The sequence below is a fragment of the Lissotriton vulgaris genome, unplaced genomic scaffold (assembly GCF_964263255.1).
Source record: "Lissotriton vulgaris unplaced genomic scaffold, aLisVul1.2 SCAFFOLD_1600, whole genome shotgun sequence".
Lineage (NCBI taxonomy): Eukaryota > Metazoa > Chordata > Amphibia > Caudata > Salamandridae > Lissotriton > Lissotriton vulgaris.
Genome location: NW_028247114.1, coordinates 128,643 through 155,095, shown reverse-complemented (window position 1 = coordinate 155,095; position 26,453 = coordinate 128,643). Strand labels below are relative to the sequence as shown.

The 26,453-nt window shown below is 47.4% G+C and overlaps 1 protein-coding gene across 1 annotated transcript in view; it reads left to right on the top strand.

Moving 5' to 3' along the window:
• LOC147665626 (AP-1 complex subunit gamma-1) overlaps positions 1-26,453 on the top strand; it is a 521,863-nt gene that overhangs the window by 395,972 nt on the left and 99,438 nt on the right. The window contains exons 7-8 of the mRNA XM_086949636.1: positions 2,725-2,820; positions 20,583-20,663. Coding sequence (XP_086805762.1) covers positions 2,725-2,820; positions 20,583-20,663 — 177 coding nt within the window. The remainder of the gene's footprint in view (positions 1-2,724; positions 2,821-20,582; positions 20,664-26,453) is intronic.

Below are 26,453 nucleotides of genomic sequence, written 5' to 3'. Positions count from 1 at the left end.
TACTTGTCTTAAACAGTCCTACACCACCTCCAGATGACAGGCGTGTCTTCAGCATATTGATAACGAAACCCAACAATGTTAAAATGTTGGCAGACTCCTCAGCAGCCCCCTTCATTGGAGCCATCCTGGATACAATGCTTTTCTAGCTTTCCCTTTGCTTCAAGTCCAGGATATTCAGGCTATGATCCTTTGTTTCAACACTTGACCTGGGTCTCAGTGAGAGGAGAGTGCCTCTGAGGCTTCTTGGCCTCCTGCTTATGGACTACACCAGGTGACACATAAAGCTCTGCAGTGGGATCTAAAGTCTCAGTGGGCTCAACACTAAGGCAACCTTTCGGACTATATCAAGCTGTTGAAGGAGCCAGCAAGAGAGTAGCAGTGGTGGCAGCTCAACAGGAGTTGGATCAGCGGAAGACCCCTCTCTCTACCCCACCCAGATATAACCGCTGTGATGGATGCATCGTTGTTGGATCGGGCAGGCCATCTGGGAGAGGTGGGGATCAGAGGGCACTGATCTCCAGCGTAGGCTTGACTACATCATCTGGTGTAGAGTTGTTAGCAATTCACTTTACACTTAAGACGTTCCCCCCGACTCTCAAAGGGAAATGAATACATGTGCTCGCAGACCACATGGCCGCCTTGTGGTAATGCAACAAACACTGGGCGGACTGGGTTCTGTGCCAGGAGGCACGATGCCTCTGGAAGTGGGTGAATGCTCAGGGCATCTCCCTGATCGCCCAATTACCTGGCAGAATCTTTAAACACTTGGGCAGCTTATTTCAGCCACCGGTGTGTAGTGTATTACAAATAGCAGTTGCCCTCTATGCCACCTCCCAAGTCTATCTTCCAGCCATGGGGAGAACCCTGGCTCGATCCGTTTGCCAGTGCGGAGAACGGAGTGTGTCCAGGCTTTTGTGCAATGGAGTGTCCATGATTCTTTCCACCTGCATTGGGGATTAGGACTCCTGCACTCCTTTCCATTCCCTTGCTCAGTGGTGACAAAAATCATGAAGGACCAAGGCCCAAGTTACCTAGTGGCTTCGGCCTGGGCAGGTAGAGTGTGGTACCAGAACTTCTGGCCATGAGCATTTTGCCATCCAATATGGCTGCCCCTATGGGAGAATCTTCTGTTGCAGCAATGCAGCTGGGTCCTGCACTGGAGCATGCCACACCTCCACCTCCATGCATGGAGATGGAGCGGCGACAGATGATGAATTTTGATCTCCCTTCTGGAGTGGTTGGTGTCATCTTGACAGCTAGATGTTTATATCCACAAAATGTTTTAACACAGGAAGCTGGGAAAAGTTTGTTACCTGGTGTTCCAACCCTGGAATGCAAAATCATTTATCATTTTGCTATTTTGTCTTTCCTTAGTCTAGCAAAACCTTGCTGTGATACTTGTTAGGCTGTCTTACAGTCCTTTTGGCCTTTAATGTGTTTGCCAGATCAGCCATCACTTTTAAAATCATGTGTTGTGATACATTTCTGAAAAGTGCTGGACCACATGTTCCCGCCTACACCTTTTGTGAAACTGCAGTGGGACTTTAATTTGATTCTCACTTATCACGTTTACTCCCTTTGAAACAATGCATAACTGTACTCTACACCGGTCTTCCTTATTTCCATTACCGAGGCAAGGCACGTGAGTGGGGATATGACCCAGAGTCCATTTAAACATGTTTCTGCAAGTCCTATCTGGAAACAACAAATTTGTATCACAAGATGCCAGGTTACAATGGAAACAATAGGTTTGGTTTTCTGGACATTCTTCAGCTACATTTCTAGTGCCAAGGAATCATTTGAGATCCACTCTAACCCCTTCTAAACTCAAACCCACTTGTATTACCTAAAATTTGGGGACAGAATTGATATTTCATGTCAGTCTTCTGGGAAGTGTAGGCATGCCTCAGTACAAAGCCTACCTGGTAGTGACGTCTTTCAACACCGACACCTCTGAATACTGCTTAAGCAGCTTCCTATTTGAAATTGCTGTGTCAGGGCAGCAACAAATATCGTTGTCCAATTTTTCAGGATAGCAAGGAATCACTCTTAGACCAACCTTTTCCTCCCCTTAAGCATCAGGGAGCATTTCAGTTCAACTCTTTCCATAAAGAGAGTAGATTAACCTATCGACTTGGCTCTTTTAGCCACGTTGCTCCTTATGCGAAAGCATGCCAGTGGAATAAGACCTCCTTTCCCCTAGTGTAGCTATGAAAATATAAGTTGCACCCCTTGAAGCAAAGTTATCAAGTGTTTTTTTAAAACCTTTATTTATCACATAACTAACATCGTAACACAAGGCAGCACAGCATATGATAGGACATACCAAATAAGACATAGTTCAAACAGTTTTTCCTGAGGACAGATTCATCCAAATCTTCATCCAAACGCAGGTGGGTCAGTGAGATACTAAGCTGGTGTGGTGGTAAGACTAGTGTGAGCCATTGTTCCTTTGGTTTTTCTCCCTGCTAGTTAGATGCTGTCTGATGGGATTCAATATGTCACAGGGTCGAGACTTCCTTGACTGGAGTCCTCCATAGATGTCCATCTGGATGTGACTGGTTACTAGGTCAAGCTATTAAATGTTAACCATTTCTAAAGTGCAGAGAGAGATTTAACTTTCCCTATTGATGAGATTGGGAATTCTAGGACCGGGATGGGAAGAATGTATTCAAGGTGTTGTACTCCAGGATAAAGCTATAACACTTTCTTTGTTTTCCGCAGCTTGTCCCTCAGTTGGTTCGCATCCTAAAAAATCTTATCATGTCGGGTTATTCTCCAGAGCATGACGTATCAGGAATAAGCGACCCATTTCTGCAGGTGAGTTCTGGCTTGAATTGTTGCAGTCCTTGATGTTCATGGAATGGTGACCTTTAGTAGGAGGAGGTTAGGGGTACAGTGAGTTTTCTTTTGGTGGGGGGGGGGGGGGGGGGGGTTTATGGTAATTGCCCTAGTAGGCCTGAATCCAAAATGGGGTAAAATTGATTGACTGCATGGATAGCGGGGGAAAAAAAGTCAGTTGAGTGGGCACCAGGTAGATGAGTTTCAGATCAGTGGCCAGAGGAATAGGATGAACATTAGTGGTAAGAGAGTCTACTTATTTCCTCCAGAAATGTTCTTAGATAAAAGTAAGTTTTACTGTTCGACATCAACCATAGGAGAGGGGCCAGTATATTCCCCCGATGTTGAGTGATTCCACAATGCCCCAGTACATGACCACCATCTTTAGATTTCTTCCAGCTGGTGGGTCTGGAAGTGAACAGTGGAGATATAAATATTTTGTAACTTCAGCAACTGATAAATGACAAAAAATACTTTAAGATTACCAGAACTGATGTAAGGACACTCGAACATAGACAGCAATTCCTATAGTGACAAATACTTTTTTTGCTGCAAGTGTTAAAAGATAGATGTTTTCTCGAAGTTTTGAACTATAGGAGTGGCAGGTCGGAGAATTACTTATTTTCAGTTAAATTAGTTCTGTTTTCCAGACGTGTTTCCAGTGTTATTGATTACAGAGTTAACTTTGTTAAATGTGTGCTCCAACTGTCATAAAAAACTTGCAGTTAGTAAGTATGAAGTTTATACCTAGTTTGTGATCTTGCGGTAGTTTGGTGCTTCTTATTCAGAAATACAGCCTAAATCATTCAAAACAAGTGGGCAAACAACGCCATGCCATTTTGACTTCAGTCTGAATCGCCTGTAGAAATAGTTCTTAACCTTTTGTGTTTTGGTTACCCCCGCTTAATCATTACTGAAATCCGGGGATATCCATTAAATCATTGGAATTCGGGAAACCTCCATTGAGTCATTACTGGAAGCCGGGGACCTCCGCTTAAACAATTTCAATGATTTGAACCTCGGAACACTACACCTAAAAACAAACAAGCATTCATCAAACAAATACACAAATTATAAAATATTTTTTTTAATCCGCAAATATATGAACAAATCAAAAGTTTCATTTTAGTTGGAAGGTTGGTCTTTTTTTAATTCAACTTAGCCCACCCCATGTTCTGTTTAATGCCTTTGTGCAGCTCTGATGTATCCATCTGAGGACACCAACTTAATTTTTAGTCTCCAAATTCCTTATTTACGGATCTTTTTAAAATGATCAATCGTACATTTTGCTTCTCTATTTATACACACTTTATCTGTTAATATTTCATTTTATAGGCGGCCATGGACCCCCATGGGTCGCTGAACCAGAAATTAAGAGCCGCTGCCCTATGAAAGCCATGGGTTTTACCTCTAGGATTAGTCACTCATTGAAGTGAAGAAGTAAAAGGTGAATATTTGCAGATCAGATGTTGAAGAGACTTGCCTGTTATTGGTCTGTCCGAAGAACATTTTATTTGACACCTAAAAGGTCTAATTGCTGATATTCTTTTACCAACCTTTGCAGCTGAGAAAGGTAGACAGAAAGGCAATAGAGTCTCAGGTTTCATCATTGTAAATATCAGTGCAGAGAAGTAAAGAAAAGGTTAGACAAACCTATAATAAAAAAATGCCTTTCTGATGTACAGATAGGCAGTCTTTACTTTACTTCGGAAGACTGATAAGGATCAAGGAACCCCAAACGCACATCTCCTGTAACAATGTTGAAATTATTCCCAGGACTTTGCCTTTGAAAAGCAAAATAAACACCTCAAAGTGGAAATAATAAATCTGAGTGAACAAGCAATAATAGAAGCATTATGTTCTGGGAATACCTTTTTGGCATTATGGAAGCACCAATAATGTTTACAAAATGTCTGTTGTCTTGGCAGCACATTCAAAGTCACAAGCTATAAATCTGCATCCATCCATTTTAGACCAGCTGTCAAAAGGATGTTATTTGTTCGAGGCATGTGAGCTGTAGATCACATGCTTTGCATACTCCTGCCATCTGGTGTTGGGTCTGGATGTTGGCAAGTTGTTTTTCTTCGAAGAAGTCTTTCCAGTCACGAGGTAAGGTGATTCTTCCTCTTAATGAAACTGCGCATGGGCATCAACTCCATGTTTATATAGGTTTTTTCCGCCATCGGGTACGGTCGTGAATTGCTGTGCTCCGGTTCAAAACACTTCTTTGGGTTCCCCTCAGCGCGCAATCCACTACATCTGCGTCGGTATTGTTTCGTTCCTGTATCCTACGTCTCCGCATATTGTATCGGTCGAAGAAAATATCTATTTCGATCGGAAAACTCATCGAAGGCTGTGGGGGCGTAACTGCGTTGATCCACCTCACAGTCGATGGAACAGACTCCATTCAAATTCTGCACTTGTGCCACACAAAATATCCGCTCACCGACTTGCACAAAGTGTGCAACTTGTGCTTATCTCCAGAGCACAACAAACAAGACTGCGACGAGTGCAGATCCAAGAAAACCCTCTGCGATTGTCTGGCTCGACATCTTGAAATGCAAAGCCAGAACTTTGAATACATGCAGGACATCTTCAGTGAAGGATCCGAACAAGAAGAATTTGATACTCAAGGGGCCCAAGAGAAACGGGAAGAGCAGACCTATGAATTCCTGAATCTGACTCAGAGATGGAAGAGGACATACCGCAGGGTCAAGGTCCCGTGAGTACCGAACATCACTTGCCCCGAAATCAAACTCCAATGAAGCACAGCATGCTGGGGGACCTAGCAAGACTAAGAGACACTTGGGAGAAGGAGGTAGGAACACTTGAGGATATAGATTGGGACTTAGTGCTGATGCACCCACGCGAGGTGGCGATTCCGCCTCATTCAATATAACGTGCTACATAGGACCTACTATGATAGGGTGAGATTACACAAAATGGGGAGAGTAATGGATGCTAAGTGTCTCCGTTGTCAGACCGAAGACGGGGATTTCTATCACACAATATGGTCCTGTGAAGCTGTACAAACCTACTGGAACCTCATATTTACGGAACTTAGAGACATACTGGCCGTGCCTATTGTACGGGAGCCCAAACTGGCCCTCTTAGGAATGACTAACGATGTAGACCTCCCGCGTCCCTTGCTGGTGTTCCTGGTTCTAGCCCATATGGTAGCGAAGCGAAACATCGCAAAATACTGGGGAGTAACGAACCCCCTGACTGTAGAGGAGTGGAGGAGTGGGCTAGACCTCTATATGGCGGCTGAACGGGTGACATATAAAATCACGGGGCTTCCGAGAAAGTTCAGAAAGGTATGGTCTAAGTGGCGACACTATCATGGGCTTGATGGGGGGCTGGGGGAGGGAGGCACATGATGCCTAAAAGCACTGCTGGGGGTGGTGGGGAGGGATAGGGACGCACGCACAGAGTTTTTCTTTACCTGTTTACTAGGAGGGATGGATGATGTACACGTACAATATATTGACGTAACAGCAAAGTGTCAGTGGGGAGGGACAGGAGTGGGTCTATGGGATTTTAAGCGACCAATGCCATGACTGTACTGTTGAGTTATTTCAAAAACTGCAAATAACAATATTTAAAAAAAAAAAAGTTGCGCAAACGGCTGACTGTGGCTGAATGTTGACGCTACGCCAGCAGATGATTTGCTTTTTATACTTGCTTATTGATGCAACAATAAAAACAAATTAAAAAAAAAACTCCAATGAAGCAAAAGCCTTTGGTTCCACCTCTGGGCCAAGTGCTGCACCGGGTCGATGTTTCTGATGCCCCGTCTCCCCGCTCAGCACCAAAACTCATTGTCAAGCCTTCCGGCTCTGGTTCGAGTCGGCCTAAGTCCGGCAACTGGCCGAAACCTTCGATCTCACAGCGGAAGACTGCGTCTGAGTCGAAACCCTCTGTGCCGAAACCGAAAAATGCTCCTTTGAAGCCGCAGGATCTGATTCTCGCACTACCCCCCCCCCCCCCCCCCCCCCCCCCCCCCAATTGGATGCTAAACAAAACTAACTTTACATCGACCCTGAAACAGGACATCTTATTTCCAAACTGCCTCACAAAAGCAAACCTTAGTCAGGTCATACAATATAGGATTCCTTTAAAGAGGGAAAATGTTGGTACTAACCCTTCTCCTCAGCCTCTTCCACCACGTTCCCCTACACCTTCACCACCTTCTCCAGTATTGGAACATTTACTTATCACACAATACACTTCTCCACCATCACAGCATGACGACGATGACGATGATGATGATGATGATGATGATTAAGATATTCAATTACCTCTAGATCCTTGGAAAGACTACACTATTGATCTACCTACAGACAATGACCCAGACCTTTACCCTGCAAAGACTTCTCTTCCTGACAACAATGTTGGATATTTAGAGTTGCTTGCTAGAGCTGCACAATGTCACTGGGTACAACTACACAAAGAATCACTAGAAGATTTCTTGTTCAAAATTATTGTAGTACACAAAGATCTTGTCGGGCTCTCCCTATGCTCAAATGCATGATGGGACATGCCGATGACCTCTTCAAAGACCGTGTTTGTGCTTGCATTCTGACTCCCAGAATAGATTAAAGGTATAAGCCTGCTTCCTCTGATCCAGTCTTTATTAAGGCGCAGTTGTTCCTTGACTTGCTTGTTTTCTCTAATGCCCGTAAACGGGCTAATTCACAGACCTCGAGGGATGCCCCTCCCTCCGGACAAAGAGTCAAAATTAATAGCTGCCTCTGGCAAGCAAGCGATAGCTGCCCAGGTGGCTAATCATTGGTGCATTGCCAACTCCCAGGCCCTCTTAGCCAGGCATGCTAGAGCACACTGGGACGAAATGGAGCAATTGCTCCAATATCTCCTAGATGAGCACAAAGCTAAAGCACCCGATTTGGTGCAAGAAGGAAAGCTCATCTCCAATTCTTCTATTAGATGTGCCTTAGATGCTGCCGACACTGCAGCTAGAGATTAAAACTGGTGTGTTACTCAGTAGACATGCCTGGTTAAGGATTTCCAGTTTCAAACCTGAAGTCCAGCAATTCATCTTATACACCCCGTTCGTTTAAGAGCATCTTTTCAGGCCTGAAGTTGATCAGGCATTAGACAAAAAAGGAAAAAAGACACAGAAGTATCGAAGTCTATGGAAACTCTACTGTCTCCTTCTAACCGGGGCTCCTTTCGTTGCTCCTTTTATCGTGGGGGTCTAAGACCACATCCTCAGGCACCAATGTTTCCTCCTATAAAGGCAACAATCAACCTTCCTCCACAAGAGGTTTCTTTAGAGGAGGATAAAGAGGAAACCACAGCAAGGGTAGAGGAAAAGGCTCCACACTCCGTAACTCCCCTTCCTCTAACAAGCAGTGACTTACCTACCCTTTCCCCCGATCATCTACCACCTTTCAGGGGACCTCTTCTACAATTCGCCCCATTTGGCAATCTTGGGTGTTAGGAATTATCCAGCAATGTTTTTGCCTGGAACTTACCTCCAAACATTCCACCTCGTTCTCACAAACTGTCACCAGAACATTTGCACCTCCTCAAACAGGAAGCCCAGTCTCTCTTGCTAAAAGGAGCCGTAGAGCTGGTACCATTGCAGTATCAAGGGTTAGGCGTTTACTCCCTGTATTTCCTAACTCCCGGAAAGGATGTCTCGTTAAGACCTATTTTGGACCTCGGAGAACTGAACCTCTACATACTGTCAGAACATTTTCACATAGTGACACTTCAAAAATTGCTCCCACTTTTACAACAGGGCGACTTTGTCTACTCTAGACTTAAAGGGCGCATATTTTCATATTCCAATTCACCCTGCTCATCTCAAATATCTGAGGTTTGTGATAGCGGGACAGCATTCCCAATTCAAAGTACTACAGTTTGGTGTCACCACTGCTCCCAGAGTGTTTACCAAATGCTTGGTTGTAGTTGCACCTCATCTGAGAAGACGGCATATCCAAGTCTTCCCCAGTCTGGACGACTGGCTCATCAAAGCCTGCACTGACCAGAAGGTTCTCCAGCACACTCAAGCCACAATTCACTTGCTGCACCAACTATGGTTTACAGTACGCTGAAGTTACATCTGCAGCCTTCAAACACAGACTTATTTGGGATCCACCATAGACACTCAAAAAACTCTAGCCTCTCCCAATGCAGCCAGAATTCACAGTATTCCATCTCTTCTCACTCTGTTTCAGCCCAACCACTCATTATCAGCTAGAGTCTTCGTGCAGCTGCTGGGAATGCTGGCGTCTTGCATCATAATCATACCTCATGCAAAACTTCACATGCGTCCCCTTCAAGAATGCTTACAAGTCAGTGGAGCCAGTCTCATGGACGATTAAGTGATCTAATGTTGGTAGATGCCCACACCCATCGCTTTCTGTAGTGGTGGAAGCCACAAAATGTATCCAAAGGACGGCCCTTCATCGTGCTAACAGCAGACACATCGCTCCCTGGTTGGGGGGCTCACTTACAGGATTACACAATCCAAGGATTGTGGAGTCTAAAGCAAAACAAAATCTTCATATAAATTACCCAGAGCTACAAGCAGTGTTTTAGCTCTCAAAGCCTTTCAAACTCATTTCGTAGGCAAAGCTGTCCTAGTCAGCACGGACAACATGACAGCTATGTACTATATACAAAAACACGTCCAGATCCAGATTGACGTCTAGGGAATATTCTATGGTAAGGAATCAGCGGTTTGGTAGTCACTACCAAATAAGGCTTTACCGAAGGGAAGTAACTTGTTTTTTGATGCTTGATATTAGTCCCCTGCTGGCCAAAGGCACCATGGACTGGGTGCCGGAATTGGAAAGTGCCATTCACGCTACTTCATTGTTCCTAAGGGGGACGAAGTACTCGGGCCTGTACTGGACCGCTGGCCATTGGAAGCCTTTTTGAAGGAGAACTTAAAAATGGTCAATCTGGTCCGATCTTTTCATCTCTGGATCCAGGAAACTGGTGGGTGTCCCTGGTCTTGCAGAACATGTGTTTTCTTAATTGTCTTGCAGTCCCAAAGAGGCTCCCTGAGGTTCACGGTGGGATTGGAACATTTTCAATTTGGCCTTACCGTAGTTAACAAAAGTGATGGTTGCTGTTGATGTGAGGTCTTGAAAACCTGTGTCCCAGCACCTCGATAACTGGCTGCATGCGGAGGACTCACCACAGTGAGTCAATGACAACATTTGGCCTCCTTGGGGTTTCAGTGAAGAAGCTTAAGTCCCACGGAGCCTCACATCGAGTATTCCCTTTACAGGGACTATCCTGGACACAGTGGCATTCAAGGTCTTTGCACTGCCACCATCTGTCCATGATATTCAGGATGTGATCCTGACCTTTTGGGCTCAGTCATGGGCCCTGGTGAGGATGGTTCTGAGGCTTTTTTGGCTCCTGGCCTTGTGCATCCCCTTAGTCTCGTTTGCCATATGGCACATGCAGACCATTCAGTGGACCTGTAGTTTTCAGTTTTCGCCTCTGGCTGTATCCAGTTCTCACAAGAGATGGCTTGGGACATCTAATGATGGTTCGTTTAGGGCCAACCTGACAATAGGCAGGCCCCTCATCCTCCACCTCTCCCAATTTCTGTTCTAAAGGATGCATCGTAACTTAGTTTGGGGGGGTGTGATGGGCTTCTGGGAGTGGTGGAGATAGGGGGTCTAGGATCTCCAGCAGAGAGACAGCTCCATGTAAACCTCTTGGAGCTTTGGGTGGTCTGCTTGACCCTGATTGCTTACCTACAGACCCTCATGGGAATGCTGGTAGAGTTACTTCAAGACAACACAGCTGCCATGTGATACTGTAACCAGCAGGGCAGGTGGGTTTTAGTTTCCGGATTTTATGCCAGGAGGATGTATGTCTCCGAAGGTGTCTGGGCCAGGTGAAGATCTTCTTTGTAGCTACCACCTAGCTGGGTCTCTGAATGCCAGAGCAGATGTCGGCTGTATAATCTGAATTGTGTCTCCACCCCAAGATGAAGAAGAGCATCTTTGATCAGTAGTTAAACTCGTTTGCCACTGTCAAAAATACATGTTCAAAGTTTTTGCCTGCTGAAGTGTCTTCCAAAAGGGTCATTAGGATATTCATTCTGTCTGCAGTGGGTCACCGGGCTCCGTTATGCTGTCTCACCACTAGCTCTCCCACCTATTTCTGAGGAAAGTCAGCCAAACCGGACACAAGTCATTTTAATGGCCCCAGACTGGGCCAGCAGTGTGTGGTACTCAGAGCTCCAGAGTCTGAGCATTTACTGTGCTGTCTATCAACGCTTCTAGTGGCAGATTACATACCTTTGAATTTCCCCAGGTGTCAGACTGGATCCGTAAAATATTTTGGAAGCAGTACCCCTGTGCGCTGATAGGTTATGTTGGTTGGCTCCGCGTGGCACCATCTGCGCCGGAAATGATGCGTCACCTACATAGGCGCCACCCCGGTGCACAGACATCAGGTCTTTACTTTATGCGCCAGCCAGCGCTGACCCGAGAGAAGAGCTACTGCACCCACAGTTTTTGACAGGATTTTTGTGACATTTTGTTGATATTTGTAAAAAAAAATTTAACATCCTGGTGTGTCGAGGATGTCATCGAGGAAGACTGATTTTAAACTCTGTGGCACCTTTCACCGCAACATTTCGTTTACTGACCCGCACCTTGTGTTTGTGGTCTCAGGAGTGCGACCACGACTCCCAAGTCTTGCTCAGACTACTAGGCCATTGCGCCAAAGGCTTTGAGGGAGTGGCCGCTGTTGTTGCTAGCGGCCCGGCATGGACTCCATGGACATAATGGTCCCGCTTGAGAGGAAGGTCTTGGGACTGTTCCAGGAGTCCAAAGTCCTCTTCATCACACTCTAAATTGTCGGGGCACTCGGGTAGGCGGCACAAAAATACCACTAGAATTTGAAGCACTTCTCGTTGGCCGATGCATCAAATGAGAACATTACGTCAGAGCCTGAGTTCTTTGAAACCTGCGCATGGGCCTGCTCAGAGCCTCCCCGGTTTACTGGGAGCCGGAGTGACCCCATCTAAAATTAAGGAGTTCTATGAGATCAAGCGTCTCATCTTTGAGCGACCCGACCCCTCCAGCGCGCCTTCTGGCTCCATGGGGTCAGAGAGGGTCCCATCTGGTTCCGTTCCGCTGGCTCCGGCCCTGATGGGCACCCGTGGATCCGGGCTAAGGCTGTTCGTGCCACTACGAACTTCCCCAGCGCCGATGTTCTCGGTGCCAGTCCCATTGTGATCCTCAATGACAGGGAGCTGCAGCGACTGCAGATTCCGACAGGACCCGTGTCCTAGGTTGGAGATAGAGCCCTATTCTGGAGGGCTAGGCCTCTGGGAGTGGTTGCTGGACCCTTTAGAATACCAGTATGATCAGGATATGGACTGATGTGAGCAACTGGGTGATTCTAGCTGACTGTATACGTCCCCGGCATGCTTTCTCCCCCTACCGTGGCCAAGGATTAGGAAGCTACATACGCAGTGGTGGTGAGGAGGGCAGCCGAGGTTCTAAACTTTTTGTTGTCCTTGGTGCAAGTCAAATCCAGCATCTTGAAGGAGGCGCTGCAACCGGGAGTCTCTGCCTCTGGACCCCTACTCACATTCAATGAAGCGCTCACTGGCGTCCCTCTGGGGACCTGGTCTAAACCAAGCACAGGGGCTCCTGTGAATAGGACTATTGTCCACTGCCCTGCTCCAGGGGATCAAATTTCCTCACCCAACACCCTACCCTAGAGAGCTTGGTGGTCCAAGCCTCCACTTCCCTGCCGCTCCCCTGGACAGGGAATCCAAGAGGCTGGACAGCTTGGGAAAGAAAAGGTTTTCTTCCACCAGTCTTGCATTACGGTCAGTGAACATGGCAAGCCTATTGGACCGCTATTCCCACATGCTATGGGAAATCGTTGCGCAAGTGCTGCCACAGGCCCCGGAGGAGAACCGGGCCATTCCCTTTCAAGCAGTTACAGACTGGAGAGATGCAGCGAAGTTCACTATACACTGTTGCTTGGATATGACCGACCGACTTGACAGTGGCCCTCAAACGCCCCACCTGACTGAAAACATCTGGTTTTTCAGGGGATGTCCAGGATTCTCTCATGGACAAGCCCTTCAACAGCACCTGTCTCTTCAGCGACCAGGCAGATGTAGTGCTGGAGCGCTTTAAGGACTCACGGGCCACAGCCAAGTCCTTGGGCCTCTCGGCTGCCCCAAGTTCCCAGTCTGCCTTTTGCCCCTTTTGTGTCCACGGGAGGGATTTTCAACTGTGCCAATCCTAACCCAGCAACCTAGCCACGCAAGCTTAACAGCCTCTGCATGGAAAAGGGCATGGTTGATTCTGGCCTCATGGGTTAGCTAGCCAGCGGTCTGGTCCATCTGGTCCAGCCACCTCACTCCCAGCAATTGTCTTTTACCTCACCCCCAGCAGCTGCACCCTCCAAACCTGCCTATGTTTGCCCTTTTAGATCATGCACATGCAGTTGGTGGCAGGATCTGCTATTGCCTCCACCACTGGCAGTCCATAAAATCAGACAGGTGGGTTCTGCGTATTGTCTGTAGGAGCTACTCCCTCCCCTTGGAGACTACTCCTCCATCCATGCCTCCATCTTACAACTGGCTGACTGAGGATCATTTGTCCCTGCTCCGCGAGGAAGTCATGGCACTCTTGCCCATTTATTTATTTATTTATCACATTTGTAGAGCGCTCTGTTACCCGGAGGTGTCCTGGCGCTGGCTTGATTGAGCTAGTATGAGTGGGTAGGATTAATGGGTGAAGAGCCAGGTCTTAAGCTCTCTCCTAAAGGCCATCAGGTCCTGAGATTGTCTAAGCGCGAGTGGCAGTTTGTTCCAGGCCTCTGCCGCCCCAAGGGAGAAGCTCCTGCCTCCCCAGCGAGCTCTCTTAATTCTGGGGACAGTAACCAGAGCCAATTCCCCCGATCTCAGAGTTCGTGCTGGTTTATGCCAACGAAAAAGCAGTTTCATGTATCTAGGGCCCATATCGTGTAGGGCCTTTAAGACCATGCATAGTGCTTTAAAGGCAATTCTCTTACGAATTGGCAGCCAGTGTAGAGTCACCAGGTCCTGAGCTACCGATGCGAATTTGGGAGTATCGGTGATCAGGCGGGCAGCTGCATTCTGCAATAGTTGGAGTTTATTAAGAACACTCTGCTGGGCGTTTAACATCAAGCTGTTACAATAGTCCAAGCGGGAAAGCACTAGACCTTTAACAATAGTTTTCCTGTGTTCCTTCTCCAAATACGGGAGAATTTTTCTGATGGTTTTGGGGGTATAGTGCAGGGAGGAAGAAAGTGCGTTAATCTGGGGTTTGAAGGACAAGGAATTGTCCACCAGTATGCCCAAGTTTTTTACTTTATCCACTGGAGAGGGGAGAGGTCCCATTTCATCTGGCCACCATCTCGGGGACCAGAAGTTATCCCTAGCTCCAAAGAGCAGTACTTCTGTCTTCGTGGAATTAAGTTTTAGACAGTTTTGTGCCATCCAGCAGCCCACCTCATGCATGCAGTTTTTAAATCTGTCTGCTGTGTTGTCGGTGTTGCCGGGTAAAAGTGACACCACTATCTGTGTGTCGTCAGCATATGCTGTGAGGTGAAAACCGAACGATCGAATCACCGGGGCAAGGGTCGCCACATAAACATTAAAAACGGTGGGGCTAAGTGAAGACCCCTGGGGAACTCCACAGGGCAACACAAACGGATGCGATTCATAGTCTCCTAGGGCCACTGACTGGGTTCTGTCGGAAAGGAAGGCCTGTAAGATTTTTAGTGCCTTTCCCTGAATTCCACAGGCCCTCAACCGGTCCACCAACAATTTGTGGTGGACCGTGTCGAAGGCCGCGGAGAGATCCAGCAGAATAAGGGCCGCTCTGCCTCCTGCATCCATCACCTGCCTGATGTCTTCCACTGATTTGATCAGGGCGGATTCCGTGCTGTGTTCCACACGAAAGCCGTGTTGGGAAGGGTCAAGATGATCCCCTGTCTTTAAAAAGGCGCTTAGTTGTGCATTCAGGCTGCCTTCCATGATTTTGGCGGGGAGGGGAAGTCGAGCGATCGGTCGATAGTTATTCATCTCGGTGATGTCTAGATTGGTTTTTTTTAGCAGGGGCAGGATGGAGGCTCACTTCCATCTGGATGGGTATTCTCCTTTCTCCAACATCTGATTAAAAAGGGGGGTGAGTCCACTTGCAATGACGTCTGGAGCTAGTTTGGCTATTGCAGTAGGACAGGGATCATGAGGAGAGCCTGATTTTATTTTTAGTAGGCGCCTCACCACTTCCTTTTCAGTAATGGGTTGAAAGTGTTGAAGTATTACCGAAGAGCTGACTGGCTCCGGGCCCTCCCTCGAGGGAGGTGTCTTAACTAGGCTGTCTAGGGAAAAGAAGATGTTTTCTACCTTTTCTCGAAAGAAGGTGGCCAAATTTTCACAGAGTGGAAGACTAGGGGGAATTGCTGTAGTTTTAGGGTTTGCTAAAATGAGACCGTTTGGAATAGTTCTTTGGGGGTATTGCTAGCTTCTTCTGTTTTGTAAGGAAAGCCTTTTTTGCTTGCAAGATTCTTTCTTTATAGAGTCTTCGCTCAGAATTAAGGATTTGCTTGTCTGAATCACAATAATTCATTCGCCAGATTCTCTCCAGTTTTTTACACCGTATTTTATGTTCCCTGATTTGTTCTGTAAACCAGGGAGCCATAGAGTGGGTACCCATGCCAAAAGTAGGTTATGGTTGCTATTCCGGCTTCTTTTGGGTCCCCATAGAAGGACAAAGGTCTTTGTCCTGTTCTTTGATCTCTGAACCCTCAACTACTTCCTGAAGGAGAAGTTTAAGATGCTCACATTGGCTCAAGTCTTGACTGCCCTGGACCCAGGAGTCTGGATGGTAGTGTTAGACTTGCAGGATGCTTATTTTCTCATTGCCATCCTGCCTGTTTATCGGCGCTACCTGCGGTTTACAGTAGGCCACAAGCATTTTCAGTTCCCCAGGCTCCTTTTTGGTCTTTCCAGCGCCCCTCTGTGTTCACCAAGGTGATGGCGATAATCGTAGCTCATCTATGCAGGCTAGGGGTGCTAGTCTTCCCCTATACCAATGACTGGCTGCTGAAGGCGGGCTCGTCCCAAGCTGTCATCTCCCAACTCCAGGCTATGGTGAACCTCCTGCATTTGCCAGGTTCACCATACATTTGCTGAAATCACATTTGGCTCCTTCTCACACTCCCTTTTATCAGAGCTGCTCTGGACACATTGGAGTTTCAGGCTTATCTTCGCGAGCGGTGAGTCCAGGATATTCAGGCTATGATACAGATGTTTCAGCCTGTGCCCTGGGTTACGGTGAGGCTGACTCAGAGGTTGCCACAGTGACTGGGCATAGAGAGTCTGGTATCCCCAACTTCTGAACATGAATGGTGATCCTCTGATTAGGCTGCCCCTTCGGGAAGATATTCTGTCGCAGATACAGGGGAGGGTCCCCTTCACCCGTACCGTTCAACTCTCCACCTTCTTGCATGGAGATGGAGCAGCGGCAGTTGATAGATGTCGACCTTCCTCTTGAAGTTTGCAATGGCACCAGGCGTCCCTCACCCAAGACGGTACACGCCTGCTGTTGGAAGTGATTTGTATCATACTGTACAGAAACCTCTATTGACCCACTTTCTACTTCCCTTCCAGATATTTTTCTTTTTATTCTTACCCTTGCCCAGCAGGGCTCTGCTTTGGGCACTTTGCAGGTTATCTTTCCACCCGGTCTGCCTTCTTGCGACTGCCTGACCAACCATCTTTATTTAATTCACCTATTTTAAATAGATTTTTGATGGGCCTTGTACATATGTTCCCCCCCCCCCCCTTCTGCTTTTATTCTGCCTTAATGAGACCTTAATTTGATCCTCACATTCCTGATGTGGGCCCCTTTTGAGCCTCTTCACAGTGTCACCTCGGGCTGCTCTTCATTAAAACAGCTTTTCTTGTGGCAATTACATGTGCCCGGAGGGTGAGTGAGCTGCAGGCTTTATCTTTCCAGCTTCCATTCTTCACCTTCTATCCGGACAAAGTGGTGCTTTGCACTAGGGCCTCTTTCCTGCTGAGTGGCGACACCATTTCATGTGGCGAATCGGTCCACCTTCTACGCTGCTCCACATCCTTCTTAAAAAGAGGACCGACTCTGCCGTCTAGACCCAAAAAGAGCGGTGTTCTTTCCGCACGAGAGACCAACTCTTCGTGGGGGTATGTTGTTCGAAAGAAAGGGCAGTGTAGGATGTTGGCGCTCTATATGGTATGCCACTTGGTGGTAATACTACGATTAGAGTCAGAGAGTCCCCTAAAGTGTACAGGGCTCAATGCAAACCCAAAGATGCTCTATTAGTGGGAGTGTGGGCGAGCAGTCTTAGGCCTGGCACAGAGGAGTGTAAGACATTTATTGCACACACATGACCAATAACTGACACCCAACTTAACAAGCATTTACAATGCAATAGGTCTCGCAACTGTGAGTTTTAAAGCTATTGATATTGTAAATGGCAATGCCTTTTGAAAAATTAACAGGTATTGTAATTTATAATAGTAATTTTCCACCAGTACCATAACTACCACGATTATTACTATCACCACAGAGTAGTAATTGTAGTGGTGGTTATGGTACTTGTGGTGGTTGTAGCTGGGGTGGTATTGTTACTGGTGGTGGTGGTGGTACTGGTGGTGTTAGTGGTGGTGGTATTGGTGGTCTACGTGGATTTTATTTCATTACGTATGCTACTGCTGGAATATTTTTTAACAAAAACTAACAAACATCATCATTTGCAACGCCAATAGCTCAAACTTTTCGTAATGCCAGCCCTATTGCATTGCAAATGCTTGTTTTATGTTGCAGGCATGAGGTGCATCATCTACTTCCCAAAATACAATCTTAAATTTGTAGACACTTTTAACAGTCCTATGGTAGGAGGCAGTTGTTCAGCCAGTGTAAGGCTAATAGCTCACACAACTTTGCATTTTGATACCTGAGGTTTTAAATTACAATAAACGTAGTAGACCTCCGGCAGGAGACTTGAGTTACCAGTAACTGTGGAAAGAGCAATAGATTTAGAAACTGGAGCTTTATTTCACCTTTTCCATGGTGTGAAGGTCACGTAACTGTTTTATTGCGTTCGAATGGGCACAATGGGGCTTATTTACACGTCCCTTGCACCGCCGGTGCTTCACTTTTTGTGTGGGAAAAAGTGACACCGCGCGTTGCAAGGGGCTTGTAAATAAGCCCCAATATCCTGTTTCTCTGGCTCTAAAGCAGGTTTGCTGACCTGGTTCTCTGCTCTACAACGGCTCTGTTGACCTGGTTCTTTGGCTCTAGAGCAACTCTGCTGACCTGCTTCTGTGGCTCTAGAGCAGCTCTGCTTACCTGGTTTCTCTGGCTCTACAGCACCTCTGCTGACCTGGTTCTCTGGCGCTAGAGCTGCTCTGCTGACCTGGTTCTCTGGCTCTAGAGCTGCTCTGCTGACCTGGTTCTTAGGCTCTAGAGCAGCTCTGCTGACCTGGTTCTCTGGCTCTAGAGCAGCTCTGCTGACCTGGTTCTCTGGCTCTAGAGCAGCTCTGCCGACCTAGTGTTCTGAAAGAAGGGTGGGATTTGTAATCAAATAAGACTGCATCGAGAGAGCCCCCTTTTTTTCTAAATGCTGGACGATGCCCCCGGTAATTCTGGTGGGTGTAAAAACTGTTTTTGAAAGTGCAGAGGAGATCTTTGTGAGGAAATACGTTTTGTCCTTCGTGCGGAGAGCGGGAGCAGAGCGTGTCCATAAGTTCTGTCCTGCATGCGGAGAGAGGAAGCAACCTAGCAGGGCCATATGCATGCACATCTTGTTTAAGCCGTACGTGCACATCTGCTGTGTCTTCAGCTAAGCTGTTAGACATACGTGTGCACATGTCCTGTCTTGAAAGCGTACACATATCCTGTGCCACTTCCCCCCACCAAACCGACAACAATAGGTCTCGCGAAGGCGAGCAGCACACGCACTGTGTCGCTAGACGAGACCTGCAAAAAGAGATCCACACCATTTGTAGAAAAAGTCACTTTGTTTGTACCGCAATAAGGTAAGTATGTTTTTAAATAAAAATACTTTTCACTTTCAAAAGTCTACAGTGCAATTTCTGAACAGTTCAATGTTATCCTGTGGAGGAAAACAAAGTGGTTATACAGGTAAGTATCCAACTTACAATACCAGTCTTCAGGACGAAAGGTCAGCAAGCGGCAAGGATCAGATGAGTATCAAAACTACACCACCAGCGGCACAGGAGCGGCCGGGTGCAGAGGTCAGAATCTGAACTCCGGCCCAATGCATTTCAATGGAGACCGGGGATGCTCAAAGTAAGTGGTAACAGGAAGGTAAATCAGTTGCAGGGGCCAAGCTATGGGAGTTTGATCAAACAAGGGGGCACAAGGTGGCACCACACATACACCCCCAGCTGCACAAGGGCAGCCGGTTGCAATCTCATCATTGTGTGCCCAGTGCTTTTCGATGGTGACTGCTTTGAACAAACAGGCTGCAAACATCTCACCGGAGGTTGCAGAAGGGAGACCAACGACAGCAGAAGTAATTAGAGATGTAGTGGTCGTGGGGGCATGGTCAATTGAACTCACTAAAGTCCAGGGACTTTAGGTGCAGGAGTGCCTTTAGACATCGGAGTCTTCTTACCGAAGCCGGTCGCGGTCAGGGGGAGCCTTTGTATTCAGGCTCCTGGCTTTGACGTGGAGTCTAGTAGTGTTCAGCCTATGCTGGACTTGGACAGGATTGCTGGGGAGCCTGTTCTGGGTTGGTGGTCCACCTGGATTTGGGCCAGAACCGTCTGGTGCAGAGTGGGAAGAACTCGCTGATTCTGAGGGCAGTGGAGTCTTTTGTGTTTGTTTCTTAGGGAAAAAAACGCTGTCCTCAGGAGTTCTGGTCTTTTTCAAAGTTCAGACAGTATTCCTCTGGTTTCTGGAATTTGTTGGTTGCAGGACAGGCATCGTGGTCTCGCAGCATCTTGGAAACTGGAGACAGGCCGGTAGGGATGGGGCCAAGTCAGTAGTAGTCTTCAGGATTAGCTGCATGGCGTAGTCTTCGTCCTTCGTAGGTCACAGGTAGCTAGCTTCGAGGTCTTAGGGAGCCTCCTAAATACTAGATTTAGGGGGTGCTTTAAGGGAGTAACCATAGAGCCACTGGGCCCCTCACCTGGGGTGACTACACCCTCTATTATGTCACCCTCCTGTAGGAGGGGGTATAGTCCTAGCTCAGATTGGCAGAGTCCTCGCTTCTTCAAGATGGAAAGGTACTGAAAAGAATGGTTAACTTCGCCTTCTCCACCTGACAGCGCGACGAGGTGTGGCCTATGTAGGTGACTCGGACACTACTTTGGATGCAGACTACGCCACGCAGAGCCAACCGATGCCGCTTACAGGCGCTCAGGGGTACTGCTCAGGAAAAATCTTCCGGATCCAGTCTGATGCCTGGGGAAATTCATAGATAAGTAATCTGTAGCTCGATATTGTCCCTACCAAACAAGACTTTACCGAAGGTAAGTAACTTGTTTGACAAGCAATGTGTACATAAAAGGGCTATTGTGAAGAAAGTCTCACAGCAATGTGGAATAGAAATTGAATAATGATTAATGGGAAGTGTTAGGAAAAACAATAACAGGAGTCTTTTAAAGAGATGCATACCATACGAATCAAAGTAGTGTAAAATTTTACTAATTTTCAGTGATCTGTTTACTGTTTCAGGTACGAATACTTCGGTTACTGCGAATTCTTGGTCGGAATGACGACGATTCTAGTGAGGCAATGAATGATATCCTGGCACAGGTATGGTCTAAGTCCTGGAGATTGTTTCCTAAGGGTGCTGGGTTTAATTAAATATGTGAGCCTATCATTAGCTTGACAGTCAGAAAGAGGTAATGTAAGTGAATAGTAATAGGATTGAGCTTCCTTTTTTTTTTGTGATTTTTTTTTTGTGATTTCTTTTTACCATTTCGAAATGGAATCAAGTATATTTTTGGAAATATTATGTTCGAGGCATGTGAGCTGCAGATTCTACACTCTGCATTAGAACGCCACCTGATGTTGGGCTCTGATGATTGCATATTGTTGTCGTCTTGGAAGAAGTCTTTGTAGTCACGAGATAGGTGCCTCCTCCCTTGCACAATAGTGCGCATGGGCATCAGCTCCATGCTTAGATTGTTTTTTCTGCCACTGGGTTCAAATGCAACTTTTCCGCTCCGGTTCGAAATCTACTTTCCAAGGACTTCGATGCCTAAAACTTTCTAAAAGCAACTTCAACATCAATATCCACAGACTCAATTTCATCAGTTCGATTCCTGTCGTCGACGCGGGCCGTTTCGCCTACCCACGTGGTGAGGCCTACAACTCATGGAAAGGACACCATTCAAAAAATGCCCCGTGTGTGGAGCAAAATTTCCACACAGCGGCCATCACGAGGTGTGTAACCTGTGTTTATCACCTGAACACGACGAGTCGAGCTGCACAGCTTGTGAGTCCTTGCGACCCAAGAAGACCATTCGAGAACCGAGGGCCCGCCGACGTGACATACAGAGAACCAATGGATATCTTCGACGAAGGTCCATGTGTCCCCGAGGAAGATTCTGATGATCTCCAAATCGTAACTGAGGCAGACAACTCCGATGACTCCATACCATCAGGTCAACGCGTGAGTACGACTGCCCCAACACCTAAACCAAAGGCTAAGGTTAAAATTCCGCCTTCGGGGCCCAGTAGAGACCGAGACATTGCTTTGAAAGCCCGCCCTACGCCAAAGGACTATACAACAACTCCTGAGGCTAAAGACTAGCAGAAACCAGGCCCGGAGTCGAAGAAATCTGCTTCGAAAGCGATTTCTCAAGAAGAGCTTTTTCGACCTGAACCTTTGCAAAAAAGGATATACATAGATCCAAAAACAGGACATGTTTCCACTATGCCACATAGAAAGAGGGAGATAGATACAGCACCTTCAACTCCAGTGCCTGTCAAGAAGAAGGACTCTGCCTCATCACCTATGCACCCTTCTTCTCCTGTACCTCCTCTTTCACCTTCTATTCCTTTTAAAACTTCACCTCAAAGTTCACTTGCTCATTCACCACAAAATTCTCCACCTCAATCTTCACCTCCACAGACACCTCCTCAGAATGAAGATGAGTATAACATAGGGGATGGGGGAGACCCAGATGAGCCCTTTCCATACCCTAGTGATGTACCAGACTGGGAATATCCAAACCCACAAGATGTTCCAGATATCCCTGACCCACACACACATCCATCCAAACCATCTCCTCCTGAAGATAATATTGGGTTTGGACATCTACTTAATAGGGCTGCCATCTATCATAATGTAACTATGCACTCAGATGAGGCAGAGGAAGATTTTTTGTTAGACACTTTTGAACACTCTCAATAATATGTTCAAATATTACCCATGATTAAAGGGGTCATTAAGCATTTTAGATTCAGAAAGCTGTCTTTTTACCATCCAGCTGGCGCCGACAAGTTCGCTGTCAGGCCTCCTAGTATATCACCCCCCCGGCCACTTTGGCCCCTTCGCTAGTGCCCTCCTAGAATCAATATCATCACTGGCCCAGTCTACTTCCAACTTCACTATACTAGGAGACCTCAACATCCATTTTGACGACCCCCTAGACACGGGCAGCCGATTTGATCCTAGATCTGGCGACCTATGGCCTCCAACTGACCAACTCCGGAGCCACTCACATCAAGGGCCACCTGCTAGACCCAGTTTTTACCAATATCCACACCCTTCAAGCCAAAGCGTCCATTCCCTTCCCGTGGACAGACCATTTCTTGGTTCCTCTCTCCTTGCCAGGAGCTTTCAGGAAGCCCCACAAGCCCGCCACCTACACCAGGGACAGGGCATGGTCCAGACTCTCTGCAGAGGACTGGTCCAGAGCCTTGAGCTCTACGACCCCCAGTCCATCGGAGGACCCTGTCACAGCGGACAGAAAGTTCAGGGAGTGGATCTCCACCTCCCTTGATTCTATCCTCCCCATAAAAACCAGTGAGGATAAAAACGGAAAGACAGGATCAGCCCCTTGGTTTAGCCCGGAACTCAGAGCTCTCCGCAAAGAATGCAAAAAAGCGGAGCGACTGTGGAGAAAGGACTGGCTCCACTCCAGCAAGGACACCTACCGCAGGTCGGTGAGAACCTATAAATCCACCCTGAAACTCACTAAAGCCTCATACTACGATGCTAGAATAAAAAATGCCACCAATTCGGCGAGAGAGTCCTACCTCATCGCCAAAGAGCTTCTGAAAATACCAGCACCCCCCTCTTCCAACAGGTCCCCTCCGGGTTGAAGCGACGAACTGGCAACCTATTTTGATTCCAAAATCTCCCTTATACTAGCCTCACTCCCACCTCCCAGTCTGCCTAACCACAGGGACACTGATGTACCTGTTACCCACACAGGTAACATCCCACATCCACAGCTGACCGCATTTAGGGCGGTATCTCTGGACGAAGTAGGAAAGACTCTGGCCAGGATGAAAAGCGGCTCCCCCTGTGACCCCGCTCCCATCAGATTCCTGAAAACAGTGGCCCCTGCCATCGTGTCCCCTATCACAGAGCTGATCAACATCTCACTGGCCCAAGGCTCTGTCTCTCCGAGCTGGAAGGGTGCAGTAGTCAAAGCTCTTCTAAAAAAACCTCAACTGGACCCCACCGATCTGGCAAACTACAGGCCGATCTCTCTTCTCCCGGGCATTAGCAAAATGGCCGAGAAACTGGTCAATGTCCAACTGTCCCAGTTCCTCGAATCCAACAACCTTCTGCGTCGGTCCCAAACTGGGTTTCGTCCCGGCCACGGCACAGACACCGCCCTCCTCGCAGTCATCGAGGAGGCAAGGTGCATATTGGATTCAGGAGGGTCAGTGGCTGGATGTGCGAGTCATCACTTCAGCTCAACGGATCTAAAACCGAAGTCATGCTCATGGGCAAGAAATGGGCTACTATCCCTCCATCGGTCTGGCCCGATGTTTTTGGCGAGGTGCCCACCCCGAAGAAGGAAATCAAGACCTTGGGAGTCTGGCTTGAACCTGATCTGTCCATGAAGACCCAGGCAGCCAAAACAGCAGGAACCTGCTTCGGACTCATGCGTTCCATCCGTAAGATCCTCCCACTACTCCCTCCCCTATCAAGGAAACTCTTGGTTCAAGGTTTGATACTTGCTCGTCTAGACTATAGCAACGCTGTTTATCTAGGAGCCCCTGAATCTACCCTGGCACAACTCCAGCGCACCCAAAATGCGGCTGCCCGGCTCCTTATGAGTCTCCCCTCCAGGTCCTCTGCCAGACCAGCGCTGAAGGCCCTACTCTGGCTTCCAGTGTGACAGAGGATGGAATTTAAGGCTCTGTGTACCGCCCACAAACTTCTCAACGGTCTAGGCCCTTCGATCTTGCGAGACATGGTCACCCCATACAAGGCTCCCAGACTCCTGCGCTTGGACAATGAGCGTTTGACCAATGTCCCTAGATTCAGGAAGGTGCGCACTGGCGGTCGACGCTTCGCAGTAAAAGCGTCCTCAGGATGGAACTCGCTCCCCCGGTGCCTGCGGCTGGAACCCTGCCACCTTCGCTTCCGCAAAAAACTGAAAACTTTCCTCTTCCCCAAATAGGACCTCTTCCCTCCCTTGGTCACCACAAGTCCTTACAGCGCGGGGATGCCTCCGGGTCACCAGGCGCTCTACAAATCGTTAAATAAAATAATAAATGCCCCAGAAGTGTTTAAAGATCCTGTACGAGCTAGGATCATAAACCCAAGAATAGAAAAAAAGTACAGGTCTGCTCCTGGGGATCCTGCTTACATTAAAGGACAGCTACCCTTAGATTCCCTAGTCGTTTCAAACGCTAGAAAATGAGAAAATGCAGACATCAGGTGAGGCACCACCTCCTGATAAGGAATCAAAAATAGATGCTTCAGGCAAAAGGATAGCTGCACAAGCTAGCAATACATGGCGTATAGCTAACACACAAGCCTTTCTCGCAAGATACAACAGGGCTCATTATGACCAGTTAGAAACCCTTTTACAACATCTACCTGACCAATATAAGGCACAGGGAATTGACCTTATACATAGTGTAAGCTTATTTCAAATTCCTCAATCAAGTGCGCTTGTGATGTAGCAGACACTGCATTTACTCCAGTATTGGAACTTTCATAGATTCACATGCCTGAATCATTCCCCGTCGTCGAGACGGGAGTCTCCGGTATATAAAAAAGCAGTGCTTAGTAGTATAGCAAACTGAAAAGAGGCCTAGGCCCATTTCCCTTTTGCCACCCATAGCCTTTGTTATGTAAAAAAAGGCCCAAGCATTTCCCTGAACCAATCAGAGCTCCTCACCCTCTAGAACACTCCTGAGAGAACCTTCTTATGTTGTTGATGTCCGTCTTTTCTGGTCACTAATTAAAGCGCCGGGACACTCCTTTGGAGTAGCCGAGCGCTATAAAAGACCAACCTAACATCATCTTCTGCCCCTCAGATTTTTCTAACCACGTTGTGCTAGGGAGTCTCCTTTTGAGCTCTGCTCAAACTCTTTACTTCTACAGTATTCGGACTTAGATTTGAGGTTTTTACATCAACCATGTCTGATAAGGAGAAAAAAGGATTATTTAGAGCTTGTTCCACCTGCTCCAAGAAGAGGCTTTATACAGATGACCCTCACAAGGACTGCATCTACTGTCTTTATCCAGACCATAGGGCAGCAGATTGTAAGGTATGTCGTACCTTTTCGAATAAAACCTTGAGGGATCATGGGGGAAGGCTACTGATCTGGCTCCAGAAGGTCAAAGCCAGGAAGGAAATCCTCTCGTGAGAGTAAGGAGGAATCTGTGGCGTCTAAGATCTTAGAAGAGAAGTAGATCTCCTCACACATTCCTCAGGGGAAAGACCTGAGAAGGCCCCAAAAAAGACCACCCCAGGGTCTTCAGGGCGCAGCCCCTCAAAATCCCCTTCAGTCTCATCTAAGGGGAAGAAGGGTTCTGCTGGTGAGGTGAAAGGAGCAAAATCCACCTCAGATCCACCACAGTCACCTCAGAAGATCAAGATTACCATCAAACGGTCTTCTTCTACGCATTCTGAGGAGAAGGGTGCTGTTTCAGCTCATTCGACGGGACCGTCAACAAAAAAGGGACCATCGACGACGACAAAAACACCTCAGCCGTCAACGAAAAAGGATAATGATAAGGCTGGTGAGAAAACAGCGTTGACGATTTCAGTCGACGGCGATATAGTCGACTGTTTCACTGTCGACGAGGACGTCGACGACCGTGTCAACGGCGGCGTCGACGACGGCAGCGTTGACGAGGACTGTGTCGTCGACGGCAGTGTAGACGACAGCGTCGACGAGGACGACGACTAGGATAGCGTAGACGGTGGCGTCGACGACGATGACTTGGTCGACGGCGATGGGAATCTCGTCGACTGGCTCGTCGACGAGGGAAAAAACACTAGAAAAAAGGTTGGTGCCTTGGAAAAAACCTATAACACCGGAGGTTACATCTCCAAGCAAGGTCTCCCCATTGTTGCCATCTCACCTACTGGAGGAGGAAGATTCGGAAGATGATGAGTA